The sequence below is a fragment of the Pipistrellus hanaki genome (genome assembly GCF_964339955.1).
Source record: "Pipistrellus hanaki genome assembly, chromosome: 7".
Classification (NCBI taxonomy): domain Eukaryota; kingdom Metazoa; phylum Chordata; class Mammalia; order Chiroptera; family Vespertilionidae; genus Pipistrellus; species Pipistrellus hanaki.
Genome location: NC_140509.1, coordinates 79,917,979 through 79,945,919, shown reverse-complemented (window position 1 = coordinate 79,945,919; position 27,941 = coordinate 79,917,979). Strand labels below are relative to the sequence as shown.

Below are 27,941 nucleotides of genomic sequence, written 5' to 3'. Positions count from 1 at the left end.
AAGTCACTGTACCTAAGAAGGTACAATGTCAGCTTCTAAAATAAATCAAGATTTTTCTAGAGTGAAACTGTTGACAGCAGGAATATCTGTTTTATACAACACTGTCTAATTATGGTCATTTGGTGATTGAGCAAAGAATGTAGAGATGGCAATTCTTCTAAAATAAAGCATCATGATGTTTCATCTATTTTGCCATTTTAAAGGTCAGTTTAAAATCAGATCTTGCAACAGTTCTGTAAGTAGGCCCATAATTTGGGCAACAAATATAGTAAGAAGACTATGAGAAATGATATTTAATCTCTGTAATTATTTTTAAGCAATTTCAATTATTTGTACATCATTATTAATAATAGGTAAACATAAAGCCTCTGACTGATAATACTTTGTTGGCATTCATTTGTATATCATTAAGATGCTGAAAGGTAGAGATATTGTCCAAAACTTTTGTTTTAGAGAAAAAGAAAAATGGGGTCTAGACACATCAAAGCTCAGAGCCTCAAAGGTGAATGGGATGAGCCACTATAGGAACTGGGAATGTTTATAGTTTAGAAAGGTTTATACTTTAAAAGGGAATATAGTAGCTATTTCAAGTTTTTGAAGAGATGCCATATGAAAGAGAATAAGGCCAGTTCAAGGTTTTAAGGGAGAAATATTATAATTAAAGAAAATATATACATAAAATTTTTGTTCTCTCCCCCGCCCCCCTAAAATCTTGGTACGGAGAAGAGCTTTATAAATAAGACATAAAATTAAACCCAGAAACCAGAGGAAAAAAAGGTTGATAAACATAAATATTATATAAAAGTAAAGTTTATAAAACAAAAAAATTTATTGACTAAGTTAAAATAACATTAGGAAAAATAGACGAGGCATTCTACAAAAAAAGGCAAGTTCACAAAATAAGAACTACAAATGGCTTAAAAAAGAGAATACTTGAAAAGATGCTCAATCTTACTCATATTTACATATTTTTTGTAATCTTCACTGGAGAACATGCTTTTTTATTGAGATTTTAGAGAGAGGAAGGGAGAGGGAGAGAGAGAGAAAAACATCAATGTGAGAAGTGTAACATCAATTAGCCACCTCCTGCACACACACCAACCAGGGATCAAACCTGAAACTTGGCTATCTGCCCACTGGGAATCAAACTCTCAACGCTTTGGTGCATGGGATGATATTTAATCAACTGACCCACACCAACCAGGACTTACTCATATTAAAGATGTAAATGAAAAATACCAAAACAGGACATTTTTACCTACAGAATGATAAAAATGTATTTTTTCCCAATCACATATGTGGGTGGGAGAGGGAAGAAAAGTACCTTCTTAAAAATGTTGCCAGAAGTTCCCCATTTATAAATATGAGAAAAATAAATATTCTACCAGTTTATACTTTAGTAGAGGAATCTCTTTGGAGAGTCTCAAAATTAAAATTGGCAACATGTTCTGTGGTAGTCATTCCCTTCACCAAATATTTTTGGGTCTCTGCCTTCTAGGTATAGTAATTCCCCCTAATCTGCAGTTTCACCTTCAGTTACCCTTGGTCAACAATGGCCTGAAAATATTAAATCACAAATTCGAGACGTGAACAATTCATAAGTTTTAAATGGCACACTGCTCTGAGTAGCATAATGAAATCTTGTGCTATCTATACCATGACCTCCCCACTCCCGACCTTGTTTATCACTTATGGGTTATCAGATAAAACTGTAGTATCTCAGTGCTTATGTTCAAAGAACCCTCATTTTACTTTTAATCTCCAAAGCACAGGAGTGGTGATGCTGGCCATCGCGACACATTCATATGCTCCAAAGAGAAGCCATGATTGAAAAGGTGAGTACAGTAAATAAGATATTGAGAGAGAAAGAGAGGAAGAAAGACTGAGACCACATTCATATAATTTTCATTACAGTATATTGCTATCATTACTCATTTATAATAATAAAAGCGTAATAGACTAATTAGACTAGACAGCCGAATGACCTTCTGGACACACTTCTGGACGAAGCCACAGTGGTGAGGGCCAAGCCCCTTGCATGAATTTCATGCATCAGGCCTCTAGTTTTATTATAATTGTCGTTAATCACTTATTCTGTCTAATTTGTAAGTTTAACTTTATTACAGATATGTATGTGTAAGTAAAACGTGTATGTGTACACACACACACACACACACACACACACACACACACACAAATATATATATATATGGTTTGGTAATATTTGCAGTTTCAGGCATTCACTGGGGATCTTAGAACACATTCTCCAGATAAGAGGGCACTACTGTATATAGAATTGAGCCTCTCCATTCTGTCTGAATTAAGTGTGGCTATGTGACGTGTCTTAGCTAAAGAGTAACATGTGTTTGGGCAGAAGCTTAAGGAAACAGTGTAGATTTGCTGTATTTCCTTTGTCTTGGAAACCTAGAGACTGAGTTTCCCTCATACTGGGTCCCTGAGTGAGGGTGATATAGAACAGATCCCACCAGCTAATCTATAAGGGCAAGTGAGCTAGAAATAAACCTTTGTTGTTTTGAAGACACAGTTTGTCACTGCAGTATAACCAAGCCTAAGTGATACATCTATCAAAATAAAAAAATACATATATCCTGTGACATAGCAGTTTCACTATGAGTAATATCTTCTGCCAACATACTTGGACAAGGACACAAATATGTATATACAGAATTTTTACTGCAGTTTGTAAAAGAAGATTTTAAGGTCTATCAAGAAAGGACTAGTTAGAGATTATGTCCAAAATACTGTGTGGCCATTTTTAAAGAAAGCAGACCTACACTTGTTGACCTGGAATAGTAAAGAAAAAAAAAATAAAGAAAAAGATCAAAATACTCTACGTATTTCATTTTTTAAAAGAGATGTTAATATATATATATATATATATATATATATATATATATATATATGCTTGATACATAATTTCAATTTCCAGCAGAATAGAAAATGAACTATTTATGAATAGCTATTAATTATCTGTGGTGAGGGTTAATTTTCATTATACAACCTTCTGTTCCTACATTAATTAAAATAAAATAAAAAACAGTATATGTAGGAAAATATTTGAGGGTAATAAAATTAAAATTGATTAATTCTAAAATTTATATGTAATAGTCAGAGATCCCAAACAGCCCAAATAATTTTGAAAAGGAACAAAGTATGACTTACACATCCCAATTTCAAAAAAAAGGAAGTAATAATAATCAAGACAGTGTAGTACCAGCATGGACATAATAGACATATAGATAAAAAATGAAATGAAAAAAAAATAGTAAAATATCATTAAAAATGTTTATATAATTAAAAAAACACTGTTGTTTACCAGTTAGATCAATACCACAGGTGGATTTCTGTACACATATCAGAGAATAAGAAACCAGTTTTGGCAGCAGCGTCAGTTTTTTAAGAGCCTCTGGCTATTATAACAAAACACAGGAAGCAGGCCTTTCCACCCCCTCCAAGAAAATTGGTTCGAATGAGTTGCCAATGTTACAAAAAGCATATTCTATGAATGGAAGAAAACACCAGAAAGTCTCAGAATACAGTGAATGATAAAGTAGTTATTAGTACTTTCCAGAAATTAAGTAGAGTCAGGTGGTATGAGAGAAAGAGAAAAGTATAGATAGGTAACTGGCCAGTATCTACATTTCAATATGTGTTTTTAATAGGTAAAATAATAAGACTCTTCTTTATATCTATAGATTTTAAGCTGAAATTTCTAAAAAAATTATTTTCTCCCTATTCGGCACTCATTTTTGTCTGATTCCTGTAGTACTTTAAGGACTCAAATGTAATTTTATTCCTTTGGGCTAATGGTGGTGATGGTGGCAGACTTGGTGATGAGATGAGCAGGTTCCTGGTAAAAGTTCCATTAATTTACCTCTTTTTCTTCTGTTCATTCTACAGCAGAGGGCATATCAAACAATGTATTTCTTTTTTTTCTTTTTCTTTTAAAAAAAATATATTTTATTGATTTTTTACAGAGAGGAAGGGAGAGAAAGAGCTAGAAACGTCGATGAGAGAAACATCGACCAGCTGCCTATTGCACACCCCCTACTGGACGCTCTATTCACTGAGCCAAACCGGTTTCGGCAAACAATGTATTTCTTATGAACATAAATTAATATATATTTTAGTACTATGCCAATACCAACTAATCTATTTCAGAAAAGGATACTGACGTGAGAGAGATTTAAAGCTAACATTTCTATTAACAGTTCCAAATAAAAGGAAAGCTTGTTGCATTAACTTATTTAAAAAATATATTTTATTGATTTTTTTACAGAGAGGAAGAGAGAGGGATAGAGAGTTAGAAACATCAATGAGAGAGAAGCATTGATCAGCTGCTTCCTGCACACCTCTTACTGGGGATGTGCCCACAACCAAGGTACATGCCCTTGACTGAAATTGAACCTGAGACCTTTCAGTCTGCAGGCTGATGCTCTATCTATTGAGCCAAACAGAATAGGGCACATTAACTTATTATTTTTTAAAATATATCTTATTGATTTTTTTAATTATATAAACATTTTTAATGATATTTTACTATTTTTTTTTCATTTCATTTTTTTTTCATTTTTTTTTCATTTCATTTTTTATCTATATGTCTGTAAAAGAAACAGACATATTTTCTTCTGTAACAGAAGAAAAAGAGGTAAATTAATGGAACTTTTACCAGGAACCTGCTCATCTCATCACCAAGTCTGCCACCATCACCACCATTAGCCCAAAGGAATAAAATTACATTTGAGTCCTTAAAGTACTACAGGAATCAGACAATAATAATAATAACTTATTATTATTTTTTAAAATATATCTTATTGATTTTTTTACAGAGAGGAAGAGAGAGGGATAGAGAGTTAGAAACATCGATGAGAATCATCGATCAACTGCCTCTTCCACACCCCTCATTGGGGATGTGCCCGCAACCAAGGTACATGCCCTTGACCGGAATCGAACCTGGGACCTTTCAGTCCACAGGCCGATGCTCTATCCACTGAGCCAAACCCGTTTTGGCCACATTAACTTATTTTTTAAAGTGAGGCTGAAAGAGACAAATATTAAGAATAGGATTCATTTTTTTTCTTTAAATCATTCCAGGACTTATAGCAATATAGACTTTGATATAAAATAAGAGCATATATGAAAGAAATGAAAAAAATTCTGATCAAAGAAGACAGATTTACTATATTAGTCCACTAACTCTGATTTAAATGGTTTTATGAATTTTTATTTGCAGTAATTTTAAAGGGAAAGTAAGCATCACCACAGGTAAAACAGTAACTGAAAATGTGTTATAAACATTAAGAAAACAAATAAGAGTTGACTATTCTAAACATTTCACAACTCTATCATTCAAACTTCAAGTTACATACAATAACAAAATTGAAATTTAAAATTTATATGAATACTCGCATAGGCTACTAAAAGATGAAGTAAAAATGCTGATGCTCATTTCTGCAGTGAAAATGTACAGCACTAAGCCTGGAATGGAAAATGATCCCCTTTCAGTATCATCATCATCATCATTATCATTATTATTGTTATTATTATTACCTTGTGTGTAGGCAGCATCATCAGATCCCATACTCAACTTCCGTGCTTCACTTATTCTATCCACATGTGCTAACGTAGGGTCCGTGAGGTGTTGAACAGTCTCTGTTTCTACATAATGATCTGGATGATTTAGAAGATTTGTAAGTTCAAAGGTAGGGGATACAACCCCTGGTGAAACTGCAGGGGGTTTATTGGGAGAAACTGTAATTTTGAAAGTATATTTTGTATTGGGCTGAGTGACCACCACTCGGGGAGAAGTTGCAGAGTTATTGCCTATTGCTCGGCTTTTGGGAGGGTGGTGGTGAATGAAGGCAGGACCCATGCTCACTTGCCCAGACATGTTCCTGGAGGCGGCAGATGCTCCAGCGTTTGTGGATATGAAGAGGGTAGGCTGATTCCGGATGACCGGATCATCTCCTGTGCTGGCGTTAGCTGAAATATAGACCTTAGGTTGACTACGGGACATCGCCTCATCGGTATTTGGGGGACTGGCAGCTATGTAAACAGTGGGCTGATTTCTATTTAAGGTCTGACTGTTGACAGAAGAGGAACTGCTGGAAGTTCGAGGTCCAGAAGAACGCAATTTTGAAGAGCTGTTTCTTTGTGGAGGTTCAAGTTTGATTTCAATCTGATTTTTTCGAGGTCCTGTTGAAATATTCTGAATGTTATATTGGCTATGGGCAGAAGACTGTGAGCTACCAGATGAATGAATTGTTGGTGGCTGTGGGGTGGTAGGTGAACTGATGGGCATGTAGACATGAGAGGTCTGGTGGCCTTGCTGATTTGGCTGCTGGGCTGAGGTATGTGACAAAGGATTGGATGCGGGGTAAGTAGTCCAGGGGCCAGGTTGTGATGGTTGATAGACTTGTTGCGAGTTCATGGGATTAAACTGAGATACCCAGCCAGAATGCTGTGTCTGTCGAGTTGTACCACTAGGAGTTGTAATGTAAGGCCTAATATAGATAGAATTTCCCTGTGGACTGTTAAGTACAGGTGGAGGTACACCATGTATGTGCAAAGATGTAGGAGTATTACGACCAGTCTGGATATTTGGGGCTAAAGTTACCATGATGGGATTAAATCTGGTAGTTGGTTGAGAGAAGTTAGATGTTCCTTTGCTGCCTAAGTGAAATCCAAGATGTGGTGCTGAATTTGAAGCACCAGATGTACTGGATATTCCAAAAACGTTAAAGCCTTGAGGAACGTGAGCTGGTGCTGTCTGTGGCTCCTGCTGAAATAGTTCATTATTGGACTGACCACCTTGAAGTTGTCCATCACTAATGCTGTGCGTTAGTGTCCTACTTCCATTCATTCTATTTCCTTCTCTTCCATGGTGGTAAACATTCTGTGACTGCAAGTCCAAATTGAGAGAAGTCATGTGATTGCGTAGACCAGAAATTCCAGAATCATCTGAAAAATTCAAGTCTCCTTCACCGTAAAGATACCGTGTACTCTCCTGAGAGAGAACTGCACAGCAGGCATCCAGGTTATTATTATTCTAGAAAAAAATAAAAACAGCTTGATGTTAAGAACTGTAAGCTAATGTTTATGCTCTGTGATGGGCATAATCAACAAATGTTAATAAAATTAACTAATTTGAGAAGAAATATTTTGATGCAAATAGTTGAATTAAAAATTCTCATTACCAATATAATGGAAAAGTTCTCTAACCAGCAATAGCTAAGTGAACCAAGCCATTATTTTATTTTAGAAGCTATTTTATAGTAAAATGAACTCATGCAAATAAAATTACAACCTAATAAAACGACAATTTAAGTGTTGAACATTCAACTTAAGCATATACTACTGTATGATTAAATATTTTATACCTTTAAGTGCTACACAAATCCTTTTAAAATGGCCTTTAAAAAAATTTGTAGTATTTAAATAAATAAAAAACAACCCCCAAACACATATATAAATGAAATATCAGCTCCAGATAGCCTCCAGAGTAACTGAGTTGATTATCTATCTTTAGGTAGCACCACAGGAAAATCCACTCCTGAGAAGTAAGAAACAAAACAAAAAAACAACCAGATTTTTTTCTAAAGAATCCTCAGAAGAGACTAATCACTATTCATAAATTATCCATAAATAAATTTATTAAACACCCACAATACGCACAAAATCCTGTCTGAGATTGTAGAAGACTCAATGACATAAAAAAAACTCAATTTTTCCCTAGAAGAATTTGCAGCTAGATTAGAGAGACAAACCAAGCATGGGCTTTTGAAAAGATAACATTAAAATGTTAAATAATAAGTGGTACTGAAGTTCAATGGAGAGAAAATATTGTAGGTTACTGTAGAATATGTAGGCATGGTTAGTTTTTGTACAGAAGAGGCAGGATAAAAAATTTCCCTGTACTGGTTTGTAGAGTAATGAATTGATAACCTAGCAACCTCCAAAGGTGACTAAGATTTTTTTGTATCATTATAAACTCCTGTATCTTTAACATTCTGTTGTGTGTAACTGATTATGGCCATTATATTCTATTTCTAGGCTAGCAGGAATAACTTCAAGTTGCTTCCTATGTACAATGACATGAACCTAGTGGTTTTCAAAGCTCCCATGCTTTCTGAAATGACAAGATGTTCAGATCACCTTGTACACTCCATATCTTAAACCTGGAATCAACTAGTATTCTCAAATAAGCCTTTACTACTTCTACAGTGGAGAGAGTTCCTTTTAAGTGTATCAAAACAAGTGGGATGAGTTTTTTAAAGGTTGAGCATCATTACTTTTTTGTATACTAGTACATACAAATTTGCAATCTCTTCAAAGCTAAGAAAATGAACCAAGCCATCTGAATCACAATTCCAGTTCCTCTTTCATTCTTCCCCAAGCTTCTTGTACAGACATGGAGATAATAGGTAGTAATCAAAGTATACATTATGATCACCCTTCTCAAACTCTTATCCATTCACTCTTTAAACCAGTAGCTACTGAGCACCCATTAGGCAAGTAGAAAGGAATACAATCACTACTCTTAAAGAACTCACAGTCCAGTGGAGAAGATTAATGTGTACATAAATATTAATACAGAATGGTAGGCGTTTTAACAGAAATATGGATAAAGACTACAGGTGGAGGTCATCTAAGAAGGCATCAACTAAGGATATACTATTCAAATACTAAGTTTTAAAAAAAAAAACAATACTTAATGCATTACTTTGAAAATAAATAGCAATTTTAAACATACAGATTCAATCATATTAAGAAAATTAGTGAAAAATTCAGTTAAAAAAATCAAACTACCAACTATGCTATATTTTCATCCTGTTCTGAGATTATCACTAAACATCAATCAATTGTAAAGATATGAACTATACCTACAGATAATATTGCTATCTCAGAGACTCCAGAGCACAAGGAAGTCATGTGAGTAGTTCAGAAACAGGGATCTGAGCAGTAAATAAAACCCAGAAGAGAACAGCGGGTAGAGCCTTATGTTCTCCTAAGAAGTGTGATGTTTAAAAAGAAAAGTGCCAGTGGGGCATGATCCTGTAACTACTCATTTTTTATATTTTGTACACTACGTGTTTTTTTCCATCTAGAAAAGTCCTAAACCAGTACATTATAAGAAAGGACAGATACCAACACAACTGAGAAAGGGAGAGCAGCTCCCAAAGAAAGGCTGACACTAAGTAAGATTTATACTACAGTTAGATGTAGCTTAATTTACCTTTATAATTTAAAATTATTTTTCCAAATTTGGGAAAACTTACACCCTAGTTGTATCCCCTGAGTTGCTCTCCCTATTTCTTTTATATATATATAATTGATTTTTTACAGAGAGGAAGGGAGAAGGATAGAGAGATAGAAACATTAATGAGAGAGAAACATCGACCAGCGGCCTCCTGCACACCCCCTACTGTGGATGTGCCCGCAACCAATGTACATACCCTTGACCAGAATCAAACCTGGGACCCTTCAGTCTACAGACCAACGCTCTATCCACTGAGCCAAACTGGTTATGGCATCTCCCTGTTTCTTTCTTGTTAAATTTCTTGTTATGTCAGCTAAATAGCACATTACTAGATGCCCAGAATGATTAATAACTGAATATAATAGAGTATATGGTGTACCTCATGGGTAACTGGCAAGCAAAACAGAGTTCATGTTGTAGGAAGGTTTGATTTGTAAAATCAGATTAACACGGGAAGCTGATAACTGACTTGTTTCCTCTTGTCCACTTTTGGAGCCAGTCTTTTTATTGTGTTTTTCACTCTACCAGCATTTCTTCATGCAAACATGGGCAACCTATAGTATTTTTCTTTGACTCACGGAACATTCTCAGCATAGTCTTATTTTATCACAAAGTTCTATGTGAAAAGTTAGAAGAAGTACCTGGGTTCTAGGGGAGACACCTTCTCCCACTATCTGCTCCTCCTCATACTTTCTTTAATCTCTGACTCCTTTCTTATCACGCCCCCTCCTAGTTGCTTTACCTGTATTATCATATTTAATACTCTGTGAAGTTTTTTTTATTCCCATTGTATAGTTGAGAAAAATAAGGATCAAAGAAGTTAAATACTTTTTGTAACTGTCAAAACTTGAACTCAAACCTGTTTATCACCAAAACATATGCTATTTATTGTTTTTTAAATTTTGTTTTTCACTTATTTCCTCACAGCTTTGCTGACATATGATTAACAAATAAAAATTGTATATATCCAGGTTGTACAATATGATTTTTTAAAGATATACAATGCAATGATTTAATGTGTTTATATATTATGAAAGTACCACAATCAATTTAATTAACACATCCACCACTTCAGAGAATCAACTTTTGTGTGTGCGTGGTGAGAACATGCAAGATCTACTCTTTGGGCATTACAGTATTAAAACATTTTCAACACTACATTATTTAAAGAGCTAGGTATATATGGAGAATTCCAATTGAGAATGACTACAGCATAGGGTGCAAGGAGGAAAGACTGGGCTAGAGATCAGGCTGTAGAAGAAGGCAAATTCCAGATTACAGACCTAGTTATTCCCCAGTCAAGATATGAACTTTATTCTGAAGGTTTAAGCAGGTACATATATGCTAAAATCAGCATTTAGAGCACATGTGTCAAACACAAGGCCCGCGGGCCAAATCCAGCCCGCCAGGCCTTCCAATGTGGCCCACACCGCGCTGTCATCACTGCACTCCGCTGTCAGTTTATGACATTGTCAGTTTATGACTGTTCAGTAAACCATTCGGCCCGTGATTTAGGCTAGATTTGAGATTTTGGCCCCTTCTCTGATTGAGTTCGACACCCCTAATTTAGAGAGACACTTGGCAAAAGTGAGGAAGACGGATGGGAGATATCAAACAAGGTTACAGTTGGCACACACCAGTTACATGTACAAATAAAAGGTAAGAAGGGTGGCCTACTGGTCGTGGATCAGTGGTTGAGCATCAACCTATGAACCAGGAGGTCATAGTTCAATTCCCAGTCAGGGTACATGACTGGGTTTTGGGCTCAATCCCCAGTGTGGGGGGTGCAGGAGGCAGCTGATCAATGATTCTCTCTCACCATTGATACTCCCCCCCTCCCTCTGCATCCCTCTCTCCCCCTTCCTTCCTCATATTTTTTTAAAAAGGTAATATGGGTATGAACAAAATGAAGTTAATATCAAATACAAATCGAAGTCTTTAAAATTTTCATACAAATTGAAACTTTAAAAATAAATTGTCAAGAGTAAATATTTTTAAATCCAAATTACTCTTTTTCAACTCTATTTGAATAAACCGAAAAATAGTTTTGACAGATTTTCAGTTTAATCAAATGAGAAGGCACAATATCACTGAATATTTAGAATTATAGATTTCTGAAATTGTGCATACTAATAAAAATATAAAAATTTATTAGCTGTTTAGTGATATTAATTGGAAAACTTAGATTGATTTAAAAATAAAAACTTTTTTTCTTTAGAATTGGGTTGTTAGGGTTTGTCAAGTCAATTCCTTCATTTTTATAGATAACAAAACTCAAGTACAAAGAAGGCATAGTACTTGCCAAATATGCATAGGGTGCCTATTTAGGACGAGAGCCCAAGAGTCTTGACGCCTATTTAATGATTGTTCTCACTTTCACATGAAGACATGGTAAAATCGGAGGGGGCGAAAGTAAAGCAAGCTCATAGTAAATATAAACCATATACCAATGCTTACTGGGATCTCATTTCATCCTCACATCTACTTTACAAGGTAAGTATTGTCCATCTTACAGATGGGATACAGAGACTAAATAACTTGTTAAAGGCCACATGACTATCAGATACCAAAGCTCATCTCTTTTCATCACAGCACATTAATGCCAACAAGAAGATAAGAGTTTTCTTCTAATGTTTAACAAAATACCAGGTTTGTATTAATAAATTCAGAAATCATTGAACACTGACCTGTAACATGCACCTGGATACAACAACTTCAGGTACTTCAGGGAATTTTTGTCGCAGGTCATGTAAAACCTGAAAATCAATTTGGTGGCTTCCTTGGGCCATTCGTATATTGCCCGATCAGGACTACTTATACAGTAGGCAGTTCTAGGCCTTAGTGGAAATAGTACTCATCTCTTCTGTCCAAGCATTTTCTGTGAAAGAAAGAAAGAAAAAATTTAATGAGAACTGATTATAGAATGAATATTGTTGTGGATTTAAAATTTTAATAAAAAGGGTATTGTGCTCTAGTACCTAACATTTAATATAAATTATAAAAATACTACTTAGTCCTATAATAAGTTATACTATCTTTTCAGTTTTTAACTCCTGATGGCAAGCTGCTGCGCCCATAGGTATTTAAATAAGAAATTATTGTCCAGGTAGTCTTCACTCATTCTTTTAAAAGGGGAAATTGACTAACTTTACTTATTTTTTTCTTAATGATTAAAGAATGGCCTGAGGAGAGTAATTCACATTTACATAAAATTAAGAACCTGAAAAACTTTGGTTCTACAAATAACTTTGCATGCTTTGTTTAAAAATTACCTATAACCCAATACATTTGATATTTTCTGTTAATATTTAGATAGACTTAATCCTTAAGTGTGTAATCAATTCATTCTCAGGGGCATAGTAGCACTTTATTCTGTGTTTCCATTAAATCAGTATTTAAAAAATATTAATGCCTGGGCTTAACTCCAGAGATTCTGATTTAATTGGTTGGGGAAGAGCTTGTGCATGTAAGTTTCTTAAAGTTCTTTAAGTGATTCTAATGTGTGATCAAAGTTGAGAACTGTCTACCTTATTTTTATTCGTAATGTAAACCATGTTGATTCTTATTTAAGCCTCTTTGGGATATAAATAGTATATAAGTGTATTAAACTAAAATAGCATATTAAAATATTTTAAATCATAGCATTTGCTTAATAATTAAAATACATTTCATTTTAGGATAAATTTAACAAAAAGACAGTCTCTTTAAAAAATTTCTTATTTGTAGTATTTCTTTTAACCTCATTAACATAACCTTAAGAAAATACAGGTCTAATAAACTCCATGAATATAGAAATTAGGTCTCTTTGATTCATTATTATAAATCTAGCACTTTGTAGGCAGTTTTCAGCATAACAGTAGATATTAAACTATTTTTTAGTAAATTTAGTTACAACAGAATTCCTGAGTCCTCAACAGAATAAGTCACTTAGAGAGCATGCACAGTACAGCTGTTCAGATTTTTATTATCATTTGATTAAACTTTACTTAATTCTATGTGACTAGCTTCGTTACATATTAGGTGAAGGCACTGTCAAACCAAGGTATTTGCAATATAGATTTCCAAAATCCATTTCTATGTAAGATACATACACACACAATTTCAGCAGTGAAAGTAAGTGTTTCTACAAAAGGGCTACAGGAGAAAAGTACTGAAAATTAGTAAACGGTATTTAAAAATAATTTAAGGGGTGCTGCTCATCTTGAGAAAGCTACCCTTGACTTTACTCTGCCCCTTCCCTCTTCTGGACTAAAACTCTTAGAAAGGGTATTTATACTTAATCATCTTCATTTTCTTCCTCCTAATCTCTTATAAATCTACCCCAATCATAGCTTTTCCTACTGAAACTATACTCATCAAAGCTGTCAACAGACCTTTGGATTTTCAAACTAAAGATCACAGTCCTCAGTCTTCATCTCAGAGACCTCTCTTCAGTCACTCCCTCCTTTAAACAATTTCTTAACTTCTAAGACTTACACTCTTCTGATTTTCATCCTATCCACTGGCAGCTCCTTCTCAGTTTTTTTCAGATTCTCTTCCTTTTTTGACATCTAAATGTTGGTGGGCTAGGGAGTTCAGGTCTACGGTTTCTTTTCAATTATACCTACACTTCTCTTCAAGGTAACCTCATCCAAACACACTGCTTTAAAGAGGCTTTGCAAATTTTTATCTCCAACTCCAAGGGAGCTCTCGCCCTGTAGTCCCAGACTAATATGGCCTGCTGCCTGCCTGCCATATCTCCTTTTCATCTCCAGCAAATAGTACCATCATTCATATAGTTGCTCCTTCTCTAACATCCCATATCTAATCCATCATCAAATCATGTTAGATGTATCTAAAAAAATAAATTCTGAATCTGAATTTCCTCATCGCTGTTACTGCTTTTGTCCAAGTCACCATCATAATTCACCTGGATTGAAAGCCTCTACTCTTGTTCTATTGGGTCGGCAACTAAGTAATTGCGGGTTTCACACACACATGGCTTCAGTTGAATTTTTAGGTTTGCAGACGTAGTACAAATGTAAAACACATTTTGTTATTTGATAGTTGGCTATTCAGCTGTTAATCAGTAAAAAAAGTTTTTTGATCTGTTTTGTAGTTTTCGTTTGGCATTCGTTGAAAAATGGAAAATCAAAAGGAACATTTTCGTCATATTTTGCTTTTTTATTTCCGCAAAGGGAAAAACGCATCGCAAGCTCATAAAAAGTTATGTGCTGTTTATGGTGACGAAGCCTTAAAAGAACGGCAGTGTCAAAATTGGTTTGCCAAATTTCGTTCTGGTGATTTTTCACTCAAAGATGAAAAACGCTCTGGTAGTCCAGTTGAAGTTGATGACGCCCTAATCAAAGCAATAATCAATTCGGACTGTCACAGTACAACACGTGAGATTGCAGAGAAGCTTCATGTATCACATACATGCATTGAAAATCACTTAAAACAACTTGGCTATGTTCAAAAACTCGATACATGGGTTCCTCACGAACTGAAAGAATCACAGTTAATGCAACGCATTAGCAGCTGCGATTTGCTAAAGAAACGTAATGAAAATGATCCATTTTTAAAACGACTGATAACTGGCGATGAAAAATGGGTTGTTTACAACAATATCAAGCGGAAAAGATCGTGGAGCAGGCCAGGTGAACCAACTCAAACAACATCAAAAGCTGATATTCATCAAAAGAAGGTTTTGTTATCAGTTTGGTGGGATTACAAAGGAATTGTCTACTTTGAACTCTTACCACCCAACCGAACGATCAATTCTGATGTCTACATTGAACAACTAACGAAATTAAACAATGCAGTTGAAGAAAAGCGGCCCGAATTGACAAATCGAAAAGGTGTTGTATTCCATCATGACAATGCAAGGCCACACACATCTTTGGTCACTCGGCAAAAATTAATGGAGCTTGGTTGGGATGTTTTGCCACATCCACCATATAGTCCTGACCTTGCACCATCTGATTACTTTTTGTTTCGATCTTTACAAAACTCCTTGAATGGTAAAAATTTCAATAATGATGATGATGTCAAATCGTACCTGATTCAGTTTTTTGCTAATAAAAACCAGAAGTTTTGTGAACGTGGGATTATGATGCTGCCTGAAAGATGGCAAAAGGTCATTGATCAAAATGGGCAATACATTACAGAATAAAGTTATTTAGTTCCATGAAAAAATTGTCTTTGATTTTCTTTAAAAAATCCGCAATTACCTAGTTGCCGACCCAATACATGCACCCCCCTACTCTAATGAGGGGTGTGACTTTGTAAAAATTAAGTCAATCATTCTTCCACACACAAAATCCTGCAACACACAACTCCTGGCTAACTACCACCCCTCAGACTTCATCTCCCACCATTCTCCTTGTTCCCTCAGTTCTGAACTGAGCCTTTGGCTCTGATTTCTCAAAGAAACCAATCTCATTCCTCCCTTGGGCTTTTGGACTGGCTGTTCCTTGTGCCTGGGATACTTTCCCCTCGGATTGCTTGCATGGCTCCTTCTCTTACCTCATGAAGATCTCTAAGCAAATGTCACTTCCTCAGAAACAGCTTCGCTGACCAATCTATCTAAAATAATGCCACACTTGTCTACCAACCCATCACATTCTTATACCTGTTTTCTTCATAGCATTTATCGATACATGACATATACTTATTATCTATCTAGGTATCTATAAAATGTTGGTTCCAAATGATTTAGGTCAAAGAAGCAACATTTTGATGAAATGAAGGTTTTACTGTTTGATTTCTTCAAATTATTTTGATTAAAGACATTTCTAATGATCTAGATATTTCCTGCTCCCAGAAACAAATATCTAGAGGGAGAAGCTTATCCAGAGGGTGAAGCAAATACATTTTCAGTCTAATTCAGGAACATTTTATTATTTAAAAGATAAATCATAAAAATAAATGTCAACTTATTTTATTATTAAAACATATACAGAAAGCTCAGAAATTCTTTAAAAAAACTATCACACTTGCTTTTCTCTATCAAGTACACAAACGAAGAAACTGTTCAAATGCACAAATGTATTTGGGGGTTCCACTTCCTGTAATGGCTAAGTAGCTCCTACTAGATCAACTCTCTCACCAAGAACAACTATAAACAATAGACAAAGTATAAAAAGCAACTACTTGAAGGCAGAAGCAGAAACAGCAATGGGGCAGTAGTGGTGGTGCTAGGGATGGCGAGAAGGGAGTCAGTACTTAGGAGAGGGTACAGCACGGGGTGACTTTCCAGTGTTAAAAATAGTTTATAGCCAGAAAGCTGGCCCCAGTTGGTTCGGGTAGATAAATGCTAGGCAGAAAACATGCAATCTTTCTTACTTAACTGAAACAAAGGACAGACTTTGACATACCCACAACAGCTGAAAACTAGTGAGTAAATCACAGAAAGAACAGAAGCACCAAATTCTACATATTCTATCTACCCACATCTCTGATCCCCAAACTACACATATGTCAGTGATTCCAAGCAGCCATGCTAAGGCTAAAATAACAAAACTGAGATTTCAGTCTATAGTTCGAGTTCAGCCAAGTTAATTAAAACTGACATGCAAACAAGCAAACAAACAAAACAACCAACCAAATAGCAATACTACCTGGAGGAACACAACAGAATTCACAGTCTTTACTATGTGTCATTCATAATGCCCTTGCTCTCCAGGCCACAGAAGTGCATGGATTAAATACATGTTTGTATTTAGATAACTATTTTAACTTGCCCACTATTTTATCTTTCGTCTATCTCCTTCTGCTACCAGATCTGATGCCTGCCATCTCAGTTTATCTTGCTATCAATTTTTTACTATTTGTTTTCACATCATTCAAAAACAGAACTTGAAAGGTGGTATGATACATTATGAAAAAATTGTAGAGAACAGAGCAAGAGAAAGGTAGGGCCCAAATCATGAAGTGTTTTATAGGCCATTAAAATTTGGAAGTTTTACTTTTAGAGTAATGGGAAGCCACTTGAAGGACTTAAGCTCAGAAGTAGGGAAAGTGACACGATCAAGAAATTATGTTTATATTGACAATCGCTGGCTATAACACAGAGAAAAGGGCAAAAGAATATGTGAGAAGACCAGTTAGGAAACTGCTTAGTCTAACCAGGAAATGTAACGGCTTGTAATCGCAGAGAAACCAATAAAGACTTGGAGTAGAAGGAAAAAACTTAAAAGTTATTTAGGAAGTAAATTATTTTGTTCTTTAGATTCTTTCTCTGACTGGCTTATTTTGCTTAGCATAATACTTTCCAGGTCCCTCCGTGCTGTCTCAAAGGGTAAAGATCCTTTTTCTTTTTTAAAATCTACTCATCTACTGATGGTTACTTGGGATGTAACCTCTGGAGATAATATTTTTTTTTCTGTGAATATTGGAATCTTGAGTTACACAGGACCTAGGAAATCTAATTTGATAGGTTAGAGAAAAGTCTTGTTGCCCAGTAGACTCCTTGCTAGACTTCCTCTTTCACACATCTGTCCAATTTTACCTCTCAAAACCAACTCTTGGCAACAAATTCTTTATACTAACATTGGTTTCAAAGTGGAGAAAGTAACTTATTCACTGCTGTATCCTGAATATTTAGTATATGACTACTAGAAGATGCTTAGTAAATATTTGTTGCAAGGAATCTCTAAATATGCATCAAAATACATATATATTTTAAAGACTACTATAAAAAGTAGTAGTCTCTCCAAACTAAAGTGTTTTCCTTACCCTCAGCTATAAGTCAGTGCTGCTATAATAACTTACTTTGAAACTGCATATTTGTTCCAATATGATTGATATATTAAGGAACGATTTGAGCATTAGTAAATTTTGCTTTGATTTTTGTCTGTGAGAAATACTAGATGGATGCAGAAAATCACATTCACCTGAAATAAGTTAATACACAAAATATAAGTATGAACACACCTCAAACATCTGGTAGCTCCCTCACTCACTGCATCTATATGCAGTCAGTCACACCCATCCACATCTTGTGTTACAACTTTCTGTCTGGTTTCAGAAAACCCTCCTTTAACCACTTCACAATAATAAGCTACCACTTCCATAAGCAAACTTCAGGCTTTTTCAAAGCAAAGAACAATATTTATTTGTATAAATGCTGTATAAGTATTTACATATTTCTAACCGCTTAACATTTATACTACCATGCTTTTTTAATGTTCCTATCTTTTTTTAATGTTCACTTAAATGTTCATTTAAGTATGAAATGTACTGTTTATTTCAGAGGGAAAGTAAGCAATACAACCAGTCTTCTTGTCTATTTTTGTGACTCAGTGCTTTAAGAGGTAAATTAAATTACATAGCACATTCAGAGAAAGCCTCATCCCCTGATGAGGAAGGGGGTTAATGAGGTGTTATAGTACATAAGAATTAAGGTTCAAATTGCCTACAAGCCATGAACAGTTGTATACCTTGCATGATGAATGTGCACTTCACATTTTTTAACTTTAAAATAATTTACAAATGTCATTAAACATGAAAAATTTCAAAATTATTTTTAATAGCAAACTACTAGAATTATATTTCTTGGAACATGATGTTACAAATTTACGAGGGCAAAGCAAAATCCCCCCCCCCCCCAAATCTATAATATCAAGCTATTTTTCTATAAGTTCAAGTATAAGAATTATAGCTATGTAATAAAAAATCTAAAATTCAAATACTAACACCATTCAAGATTAAAAACCAGATAAATATAACCTGTCTTTAGCATAAAACAGATGTCATATTCAATCATTTTACATAGTTACAGTTATTTGCAAAAATAAAATAATAGTAAATATCAAAATCAATCATCTGAATGCTACTTAATTTAGGTTAATTATTATGTTTAGAGTTCTTTATAAGCTAAAAGGGAACAATGGATTATGTTATCAAACAATAGATTTTTCAACTTTATAATCCTATACTAATTTACTTTCTAAAGAAAAATAATAAACATTAACAGATGAAGTAACTTAAGTAACCTCTTCTTAAAAATAATAAAGCTTCCCAATTTTCTCTTTTAATACACTGCCTCAAATCTATGAATGTTGACCATTTCTTATGGCTAAAAGGCTTACCAGTAATACGTTTTTCTAAAAGGAATGTGCAGTTCAGCCACAGTTGGCAATTTATGTACTGTGGTTTTGTGGTGAGTGCTACCATTTTCTAAGGATCAAAAAAGTGCAATAAATCTAAGGCAGAATGATCATAATTCATCAAAACATATTATATAACGACTTTTTGTGTATTTTCCAACTCATCTCTCATTATTTTCCAATACATTACGATAAAAACAGAGTTACTGTTAGTGCCCCTCTTTTTACTTAATTTTTGGATAATCCATCCTGTGCATAAATATAATCTTTTAAGAAAAAGATGATATAAATCTGTGATATGATAATAAGATCCTATTTATTAGTAACAGGAGAAAAAGGAGAAAGGAAATGAAAGCCTTGAAAGAACCAATTTCCATGTCACATTAACCATAAACATTTGTAATGAACCAGTGAACTTAATGACATGTAGTAATTATAACAATTTGGTTAAAATATTAATCTAAAATTGCATATTATGAAGATAAGAGAAAGTTATGAGAACTTTCACCAACTGATGCCCATGCAGTTTCAATCCCTTCTTGGCTCTGTTTTTCCTATTTTCAAATTACTTTGTTCAGCTTCTTTCTAATGTAATGGCTCTCAGTTGACTTTTCTCCAGAATGAACTGATAGCCAGATGCTAGGTATGTGTCACGGCTCTGGGTTAACACTGGGAGTGTAATGAAGTTCACAAATGAGACGTTATTATTGATGTCTTAAAACTTTTCATAACTAACCAAAGGTTAAACTGGCGCAAATTTTAAATTATACATATACAACTGATTGGTAATCTGACAACTATGGTAAATCATGAGACTTCTAAGCCTACTAACAAAGATAAAATCTATTTGCAAAGGAAAAGATTTAAACCAGATTTCATCACTATAATAGTATTCAGAATCTTAAAAAGAGAATTCAACATAAGCAAAGTTAAAACTAATAAAACAATATTGAACTGAATCAAGTCTCTAAAATACAATATGTACAATGCAATAATTTTCTTAAGTATGTGCCTGTCTTTCAAATCCAACACTTGATTGTATAGTTGGATATTCCTCTTATTATGGCTATGGTAAATGAATTTTTTGTTATATTGTCAAGAATCATCTCAGAACTGTATAGAAACTCCTATCTCAGCAGATTTATTATATATAAATGTTTCATATTTTTCCAAATAATTATAGGTACTCTTAGATAATATTCAATTATATTTTTAATTATATAACTAAATAAAAAAGAAATCAGAATTTCATCCTATATTTATCCATAAACATAGAAAGACTTCCCTAATGAAATATGAACTATAAAATATATGCAAGTGATAATTAGCATCTTTATGAAATAATATTTTATAATGTTATTTTATATATATTTTTATATGTATCGTCTGTGTGTGTACACATATGCATATATATACACATACATATATATATATAGCTTACTTAATAAACCTGTTGAGTACCTACAACTTAATATTATAATTGGGGCTAAAATATTAAAATTAATAAAAGCCCAGTTGCCTATGTTCAACAAATTTTAGAAGGAAAAGACAAACATCAAAGACATGTAATAATAATGTAGTATACAAGGGAAAAGGAGGGATCAGTTAATTCTGATATAAAGGGAGGATTTAGGAGAGGATTCATAAAAGAATGTGACAGCTAAGCTGGACCTTGGAAGTTGACAATATGTTTACTAGGTGGATAGGTGAGAAGAAAAGAATGCTTCAGACATAAGTAGTTGACTGGAGAAAGACTTTAAGGAGTAAAATAGCACGGAAAGTTTGGGAAAAGATAAGTAGCTGGCTAATGTTGCAGTGCAGGGATTGAGACTAACAAGGAGAAAATGGGATGACAGATGAGGCTGAAGAAGAGGAGTAGGCAGGGTTACATTATAGAAGAGATCTATATTGCCCTCCTTTGCACAATGTATGCTACATCCCATAAGTCAGCAAAAACAGCATGCCTCTCACTTTCTTGATTAAGATAACTTATCTCTCAAGCTCCATGCCCTGCCAGAGGTGTGCAAGCTGCAATGAAGTCAAGAGAAAGAAATGCCTAAACTCAGGAATTAAGGATAGGTAGGAGAAACTTCAGAGAATGTAGTGCTTGAGCTTAGCCATGACAAATAAATAATAAAAGTCTTGCAGGAGGATAGCACTGGTGATTGTATTGGGGGAAAAGCCATGACAGAACATGATAAATTTGAGGAATTATGGCTATAATGCAGCTAGGAAGTGAGATGAAGATGAAAAGGTGGGAAATTTTCAGTGAGAAATATACAGATTTCAGATAATGTAAAATATACATATAAGAAAATTCTAGTCTGAAACTTTCTCATATATATGACCCACTTTTTAGTTCACCATTTCTGGGATCCATTCCACAAACATTGCTTACTATATGCTACGCAATGTGCTCTTATTATGCAAAAATGAATAAAATAGTCCATGCTTTTGAGATTATAATCTAGATTTCAGATTTATACTGGACTTCTCACAGCACATCTGTTATGTCATTTTATCCTCCCCACATATGAAGCAAAGAAGACAACTGTTATACCATGGTTTTTTAAACTGAAGAGAATCACGGAGAGACATATTAACAGACACATTTAGTTTCAACGGAGTCAGTAGTAGATCAACTGTGGTGTCACTACTCACTGTTACTATAATCAATTGTGAGATGGGCTGAATGAAATTAGTTGCCAGTAATAAAAGTATCAGAGTTCTACCTCTTCATGTAAATTAAAGCATCTAAACTAGAGACAAACACAGGTATTCAAAGAGGAGCATACAAGGATGACCACCTCAGTGTGTACTAACAATTTGAATGTTCAGTGAGGAATGATTAAGTAAATCATTGTAATAGCAATACTAAAGAATACCATGAAACTATTTTAAAAAGTGGAGTAAGACATCCAGATAATTATATGGAAAGATTTGTAAGACATTACCAAATGAAAAAAAGATGCAAAACCCATGTACTATAGATTGTGTAAAAAGAGATAAATTTTAAACAGTTATTTTTACATGTATGTATAGGAAGGGTTCTAAAATGATATCTAAAAGGGAGCTGGGTAAAGGGACTCATGATAGAAGATGGTCCAAGGAAGTTTAGTCATCTCTGCTATGTTTTTATTTTTTATAAGACTATATATGCATGTATTGTTTGTGTAATTAGTCATAAACAATTGAGATACTTAGAGCAGTACATTTTCCTTATAAAATTATTTCCTATATATTTTCACATAACTTGTATTCTGATACATGGGTAGGAGAGTAATAGTAGGATGGAATGAGTTATTTGAAAGTACCTGTACTTAGCCAACTATATGTAATTTCAAATACTTAAATACTATGTTATCGATGTTGAATCTGTTACTAATATAATTGTTAACACACAACAATTATCAATTTTGGGGATGCTTGACAGATGAGAGCTATAGTTATGTTTCAATTCAATTAAATTAATTTATTCAAGACTGCCTCTATGTTTAGTCTTGTACCTTATAATCAATCCGTTAAAAAAAAAAAAAAAAAAGGCGTGGTCTGGCTCTCTCTTTTTTTTACCCTAAGGCTAACTCCACATGAACTAATATGCAACCCTCAAACTAAGTAATAGGGGTGAGGAATATCCAGTCCTGCAAAATCATTTGGTCTGACCCTGCCAAGGCATTAGGGTGAGTTAATTAAATGTTTGACCAAATATAAAAGGCTAATTTTTAAGTTGGTAATTTTATACAGCCTTCGAATGATGTTATAAATATCCAAATGGCCCTTGTAGTAGAAAAACAAGTTTATTGTTACTATCTTAAGAATCTCCCAATAAATGCAACACTTTCATAGGAATTTATTACACATAAATGTGGACAAGAACAATTTTCTGAGCTTATAATCACTAGTCCTGTGCTAAATGATTAACATGTATTATTTCTCACAACATTCCTGTAAGAAGGATTAAATGAGAAATTGCACATAAAACTCTTCATATACAATCCCTGACATATAATAATAAATGTTGCCCTTTATTAGGTATTACTACTGCCTAATCTTTAACTTTATCAAGCAACCCTCACTCTGCCACATTCAGTTTTTCAAAAGATTCATGGATTTAAATACCGAGGGCTAAAATGTCTTCAATGGATTCCATTATCTACTGAATGAAATCCAACTCCTTCACTTGACTTTTGAAAGCATGTATAGCATAGTTCCATCTCCCATCATATCATCCTGTACCCCACTATTCTCTAGGCAAACTGGATTGCTCACAATTTTACTTACTTTCATTTCCATAAATTAGAAATACTCTTTCCACTCTCCCTGAAGAATTCTATCTATCCTTCCAGGCTCAGTAGAAACATTGCCTTCCCTAAAAAATTGATTCTCTCTGGTACTTTCAAGTACATTGTTGTACCTCTATTATGATACTTAAAAAAAAAAATTACTTGTCTGTAAACTCACTGAAAGTAAAGTTTATTCATTTTGACATCTTTACTATGTCTAGCACAGTGCTTTAAACACAACTTGCATTTAATAATATAGATTTTTTACCATTACTGATAGCCCCAGTGATAACTAATAAGACTTGAAATTCAGTGCAATTCCCTCTACAATTTCTCCTTTAATTGATTTAACAGTGGTAATGCTCCTATAATTCTAGTAGTGGTAATGCTCTTATAATACTTTCCAGTCCCAATTCAACACTCAGATTAACATTTTTCCAAAACAAATATTACCAAACAAATAATGTGGCACATAATCAGTGACCTAATGCTGACAAAATTAGCTAAAATTAAATCCATTAAACATTAACAACGGAGGAATATAAAGAAAGCACAAGCTAGAATATTAGTATCATCTCTTAAGATAACAATTGGAATATATAATGAAATTCCTCTGTTCAATATTGGTAATCTCTAACCTATTTGAATTGAACTTTAAAATCAAAAGATATGTATGGCCGAAACCAGGTTGGCTCAGTGGATAGAGCATCGGCCTGCGGACTGAAGGGTCCCAGGTTCGATTCCGGTCAAGGGCATGTACCTTGGTTGCCGGCACATCCCCAGTGGGAGTGTGTGCAAGAGGCAGCTGATTGATGACTCTCTCTCATCGATGTTTCTAACTATCTCTTTCTCTTCCTCTCTGTAAAAAATCAATAAAATATATATTTAAAAAAAAGATATGTATGGTTATCTTTTTTAGTAAATAAAATCACCTTTTATGAATTAATTGTTTCTAAATCTGTACAAATGGGTAAAAGCAATAAAGATCCTTAAAAGCTAACTGACCTCAACCCTCAAACTATTCATGAGTTTTCTCTTGGTTAAAATCTAAGGCAGCAGGAAACCTCAGTTTTAATTTTGTTGCTAAAATTCCAACTACTTTCTAGTCTGGTTTCTTTTGAGCATTCAAAAAATATAGCAAGTATTAGTTATATACTTACATTTAAAATATTTAAATTCTTCAGGTAACAATTCTATATAATACATTTGCTTTTATCCAGAAATCTTACTTATGACTTCCAATTCCTAAAGAATATATTTACTCTTTACATGAAGACACCTGTAGTATAGAATGGTTGAGAAACTCAGGATGAAGAACCAGTTTCATTTACTTAATTCCCTATATTACTTGTGGTATATGTGAACCTCTGAAGGAAAGACAGTTCTATTGTGGTTATTGTTTACTTTTTAATGAAGACCAGATTACTTTTTGTACATTTATAGGGCTTAACTCAATAGGATTTCTAACTTATTTTTCTTAAATTGCTTCTGGATTAGTTTGCCACCACTAGCAAAGAGTTCAATTAGAAATATTCAGGCAAAAGGTATGTTAAGGTCAATACTAGCTGCAAGTTACCTAGATGTTAGGGAAGCTACTGTATTTTAAAGCAAGATGACTACAAATTTTGAAAGTAAAGTTTTGGTTATTTATAGATTTCATTGTAAGGCAGTTACATAGGCTAAGCTTGACTGGTGCCATTAACTGTAGCATACCTGGAAATAGAAAAATTCAAATTGTAGCTGTTCTTGGTTGGCTCACTGCCATTTTTGCAGCTTACAAATTTTTAATTAAGTAACTGCAGTGAGCTCATCTCTACTGGATACTTCTTTTCCAGGGCAGGTCCAGGAACGGGGTCTGGAGCCTTAAAAGCAGAAGAAAAACTAGAGTAAACTAGAGGTAGGCAGAACAAGAAACGTGACCAGATAACATTATGAGATCTAACAGCAGTGAGGTAGTTCCCAATGTCTCTCACATAAAATATTTCAAAGTGGAAAGAGGGTCTCTTAAATTATAAGTTATCAGAAGATGCTATTTACATTAGCTGTCATTATTTTTATCTTCCCAGCTCTATTCTGGACTCCCGATTCTAGAAATTGAAATAGTAGCTTTTATGACATCTCTAGTGGCTTTTAGCAATAAACTGTCCAACATCAGACCACAGAGTATAACAGAAAGAGAAAAACAATAAACCCAATTTCAATGGTAAAACTTTCCAAAGTCCTCATTTTCAGGTCACTTTGTTTTTCTCTTTTGCTTGCTATCTTATTTACAATGGTCTTCTAACTGTTCCCCTAATTTCCTAAAATAAATTCTCAGAGATTTCTTTAAAAAATGCTTTCGGTACATCCAAAGAGTGAATTTAATTCCAAGTTCTAATAAGAAACAAACAAACTTGGTAATTCTTAAAGAGGGAGGCAAAGAATAGCTCTTGAGATGTGATTCTGCACCACATTAGAAATTCTTTTTTTTCCACTACCAAAATAGATTCAATGATTTATTTATTTATTTTTTTGTTAAGTCCATATTAAAAACAATCACAATTACAAAGGTTACAGAAATGGTAGGATATTAAAAGTGTAGACTGGTGTATTAATTAGATCACTAAGGCCTGCAAACAATGTCCTTTTACTTGGCAGGCTAGCACCCTAAGGAGTTTCTCCAAGAAACCAATCCCACAGCAGTTAACATAAATTGAATTCTCTGCTGCTGCCAAATGATTGCTGCTTGTGAGAATTGTAACAGGACCGGAAAAAGAAAAAAAAAAAAAAAGTGAAGACAAGGATTCAAATAACTTTTTGCATTCCTGGTGACTAGCAATATAACAAAGCAAAATAGCGTAAAAGTAGTTTTTAAGAAAAATGCAAAATTTCCATCACTGTGATGGCATATTGTTGGTAAAAAAAAAAAAAAAAAAAAAAAAAAAAAAAGTCTGGAAGGGTTAGATCTAGCCTTGGACTAAAACTCTCTGCAGAAGATTCCTTTCTATGAAATGGGACACCACTGCCCACCTCACTGGATTGCCATGAGAATTAGCTGAAGTCTATAAAGCACCTAAAAACTTGGCATATATTAGATATTCAATACATTTTTTGTTCTAAACATGGGTATGCTTAAGTGTTCATTTTCATAAATGATAAAGCAACAGCTGTGTAACAAGCTTTAGTTTTAAATAAATCATCTGCATCACATCCTAAGAGATATAACTCATTTTTCATCATTGTTTGCAGAACTACAAGGTAAATGTGTGAGAGAGTTCAATTCTGAGAGTTAATGATGAATACAAATATAAGAATTTACATCTAGGATATAAAGAGATTTAGTGGCAAACAAAAAGACATGTAATTCTTCTCCAAGTAGAAAATACTTTTGTTAATATCCCTCATTAAGGTTACCACAGTGCTTTTTAAAAAACAAAAGAATCAATACATGATGCAACTTAGGTCTTTAAGTCAGAAAATGCCTTAAGGGCAAAGAAAACCCTTACATTTGTTCAATAATTTTCCTCTTACTGATAGAACAGTGGGTTCCACACAAAATTATTATTTACCAAATAAGGCTCCAAGATCAGATTACACCTTTCCCGGCATTACTAAGCAATAGAGTATCTCAGCCACAGGAATAAAAAAACACACACAAAAAAAACACTTAAAGTCATTCTAAATTTACTGCTGCAACTCTATTTCAATGTAGTTTTTCTTTGTATATTTTTATTGATTTCAGAGATGAAGGAGGAGAGAGGGAGAGAGAGAAACATCAATGTTGAGAGACGATCATTGATTGGCTGTCTCCTCCTGCACGTCCCACACTGGGGATCTAGCTGCAACCCAGGCCTGTGCCCTGACCACCCCCTGGGCTCAAAGTAGTTTTTAGAAGATAACTTAAAAGTGTCTTATTCAAAATAGACTTCAATTTATTTAGAGATAAGATTAAATAATCTGTGCATTCCCCAGAAGGCAAAAAAAAAGTATTTTAAGAATGAGAATCCTCATTAACCCATATGGACAGACTTTCAGTTTAAAGGACATAAAAGCAACAACAAAAATAAACACACACAAAAACCCCCACTTTAGATTAACTAGGTTTCATACTGAAATCTCATTACTCACAGTAATATTTCAGTTGATTCTCTTGGCTTTTCCACACATACAATGTCACTTATAAACAATGAATTTGCCTCCTTCTTTTCAAATAATTACACCTATTTTGTTTGTTTTTGTCTAATTACATTGGCCAGCATTCCCAAGACAATGTTACGTAATACTAATGCTGACCACACTTTTTGTGATTTA

The 27,941-nt window shown here is 34.0% G+C and overlaps 1 protein-coding gene across 4 annotated transcripts in view; it reads right to left on the bottom strand.

Moving 5' to 3' along the window:
* The window catches only part of TAB2 (TGF-beta activated kinase 1 (MAP3K7) binding protein 2), a 63,704-nt gene that overhangs the window by 13,745 nt on the left and 22,018 nt on the right, over nt 1-27,941 (bottom strand). For 3 of the 4 annotated variants that reach the window (XM_084890141.1, XM_084890140.1, XM_084890138.1), the window contains exons 2-4: nt 25,365-25,513; nt 11,968-12,158; nt 5,572-7,069 (exon numbers count right to left, since the gene is read on the bottom strand). In XM_084890141.1, coding sequence (XP_084746267.1) covers nt 5,572-7,069; nt 11,968-12,069 — 1,600 coding nt within the window. In that variant the 5' untranslated portion in view covers nt 12,070-12,158; nt 25,365-25,513. The remainder of the gene's footprint in view (nt 1-5,571; nt 7,070-11,967; nt 12,159-25,364; nt 25,514-27,941) is intronic. The other variant, XM_084890139.1, reaches the window with a different exon arrangement.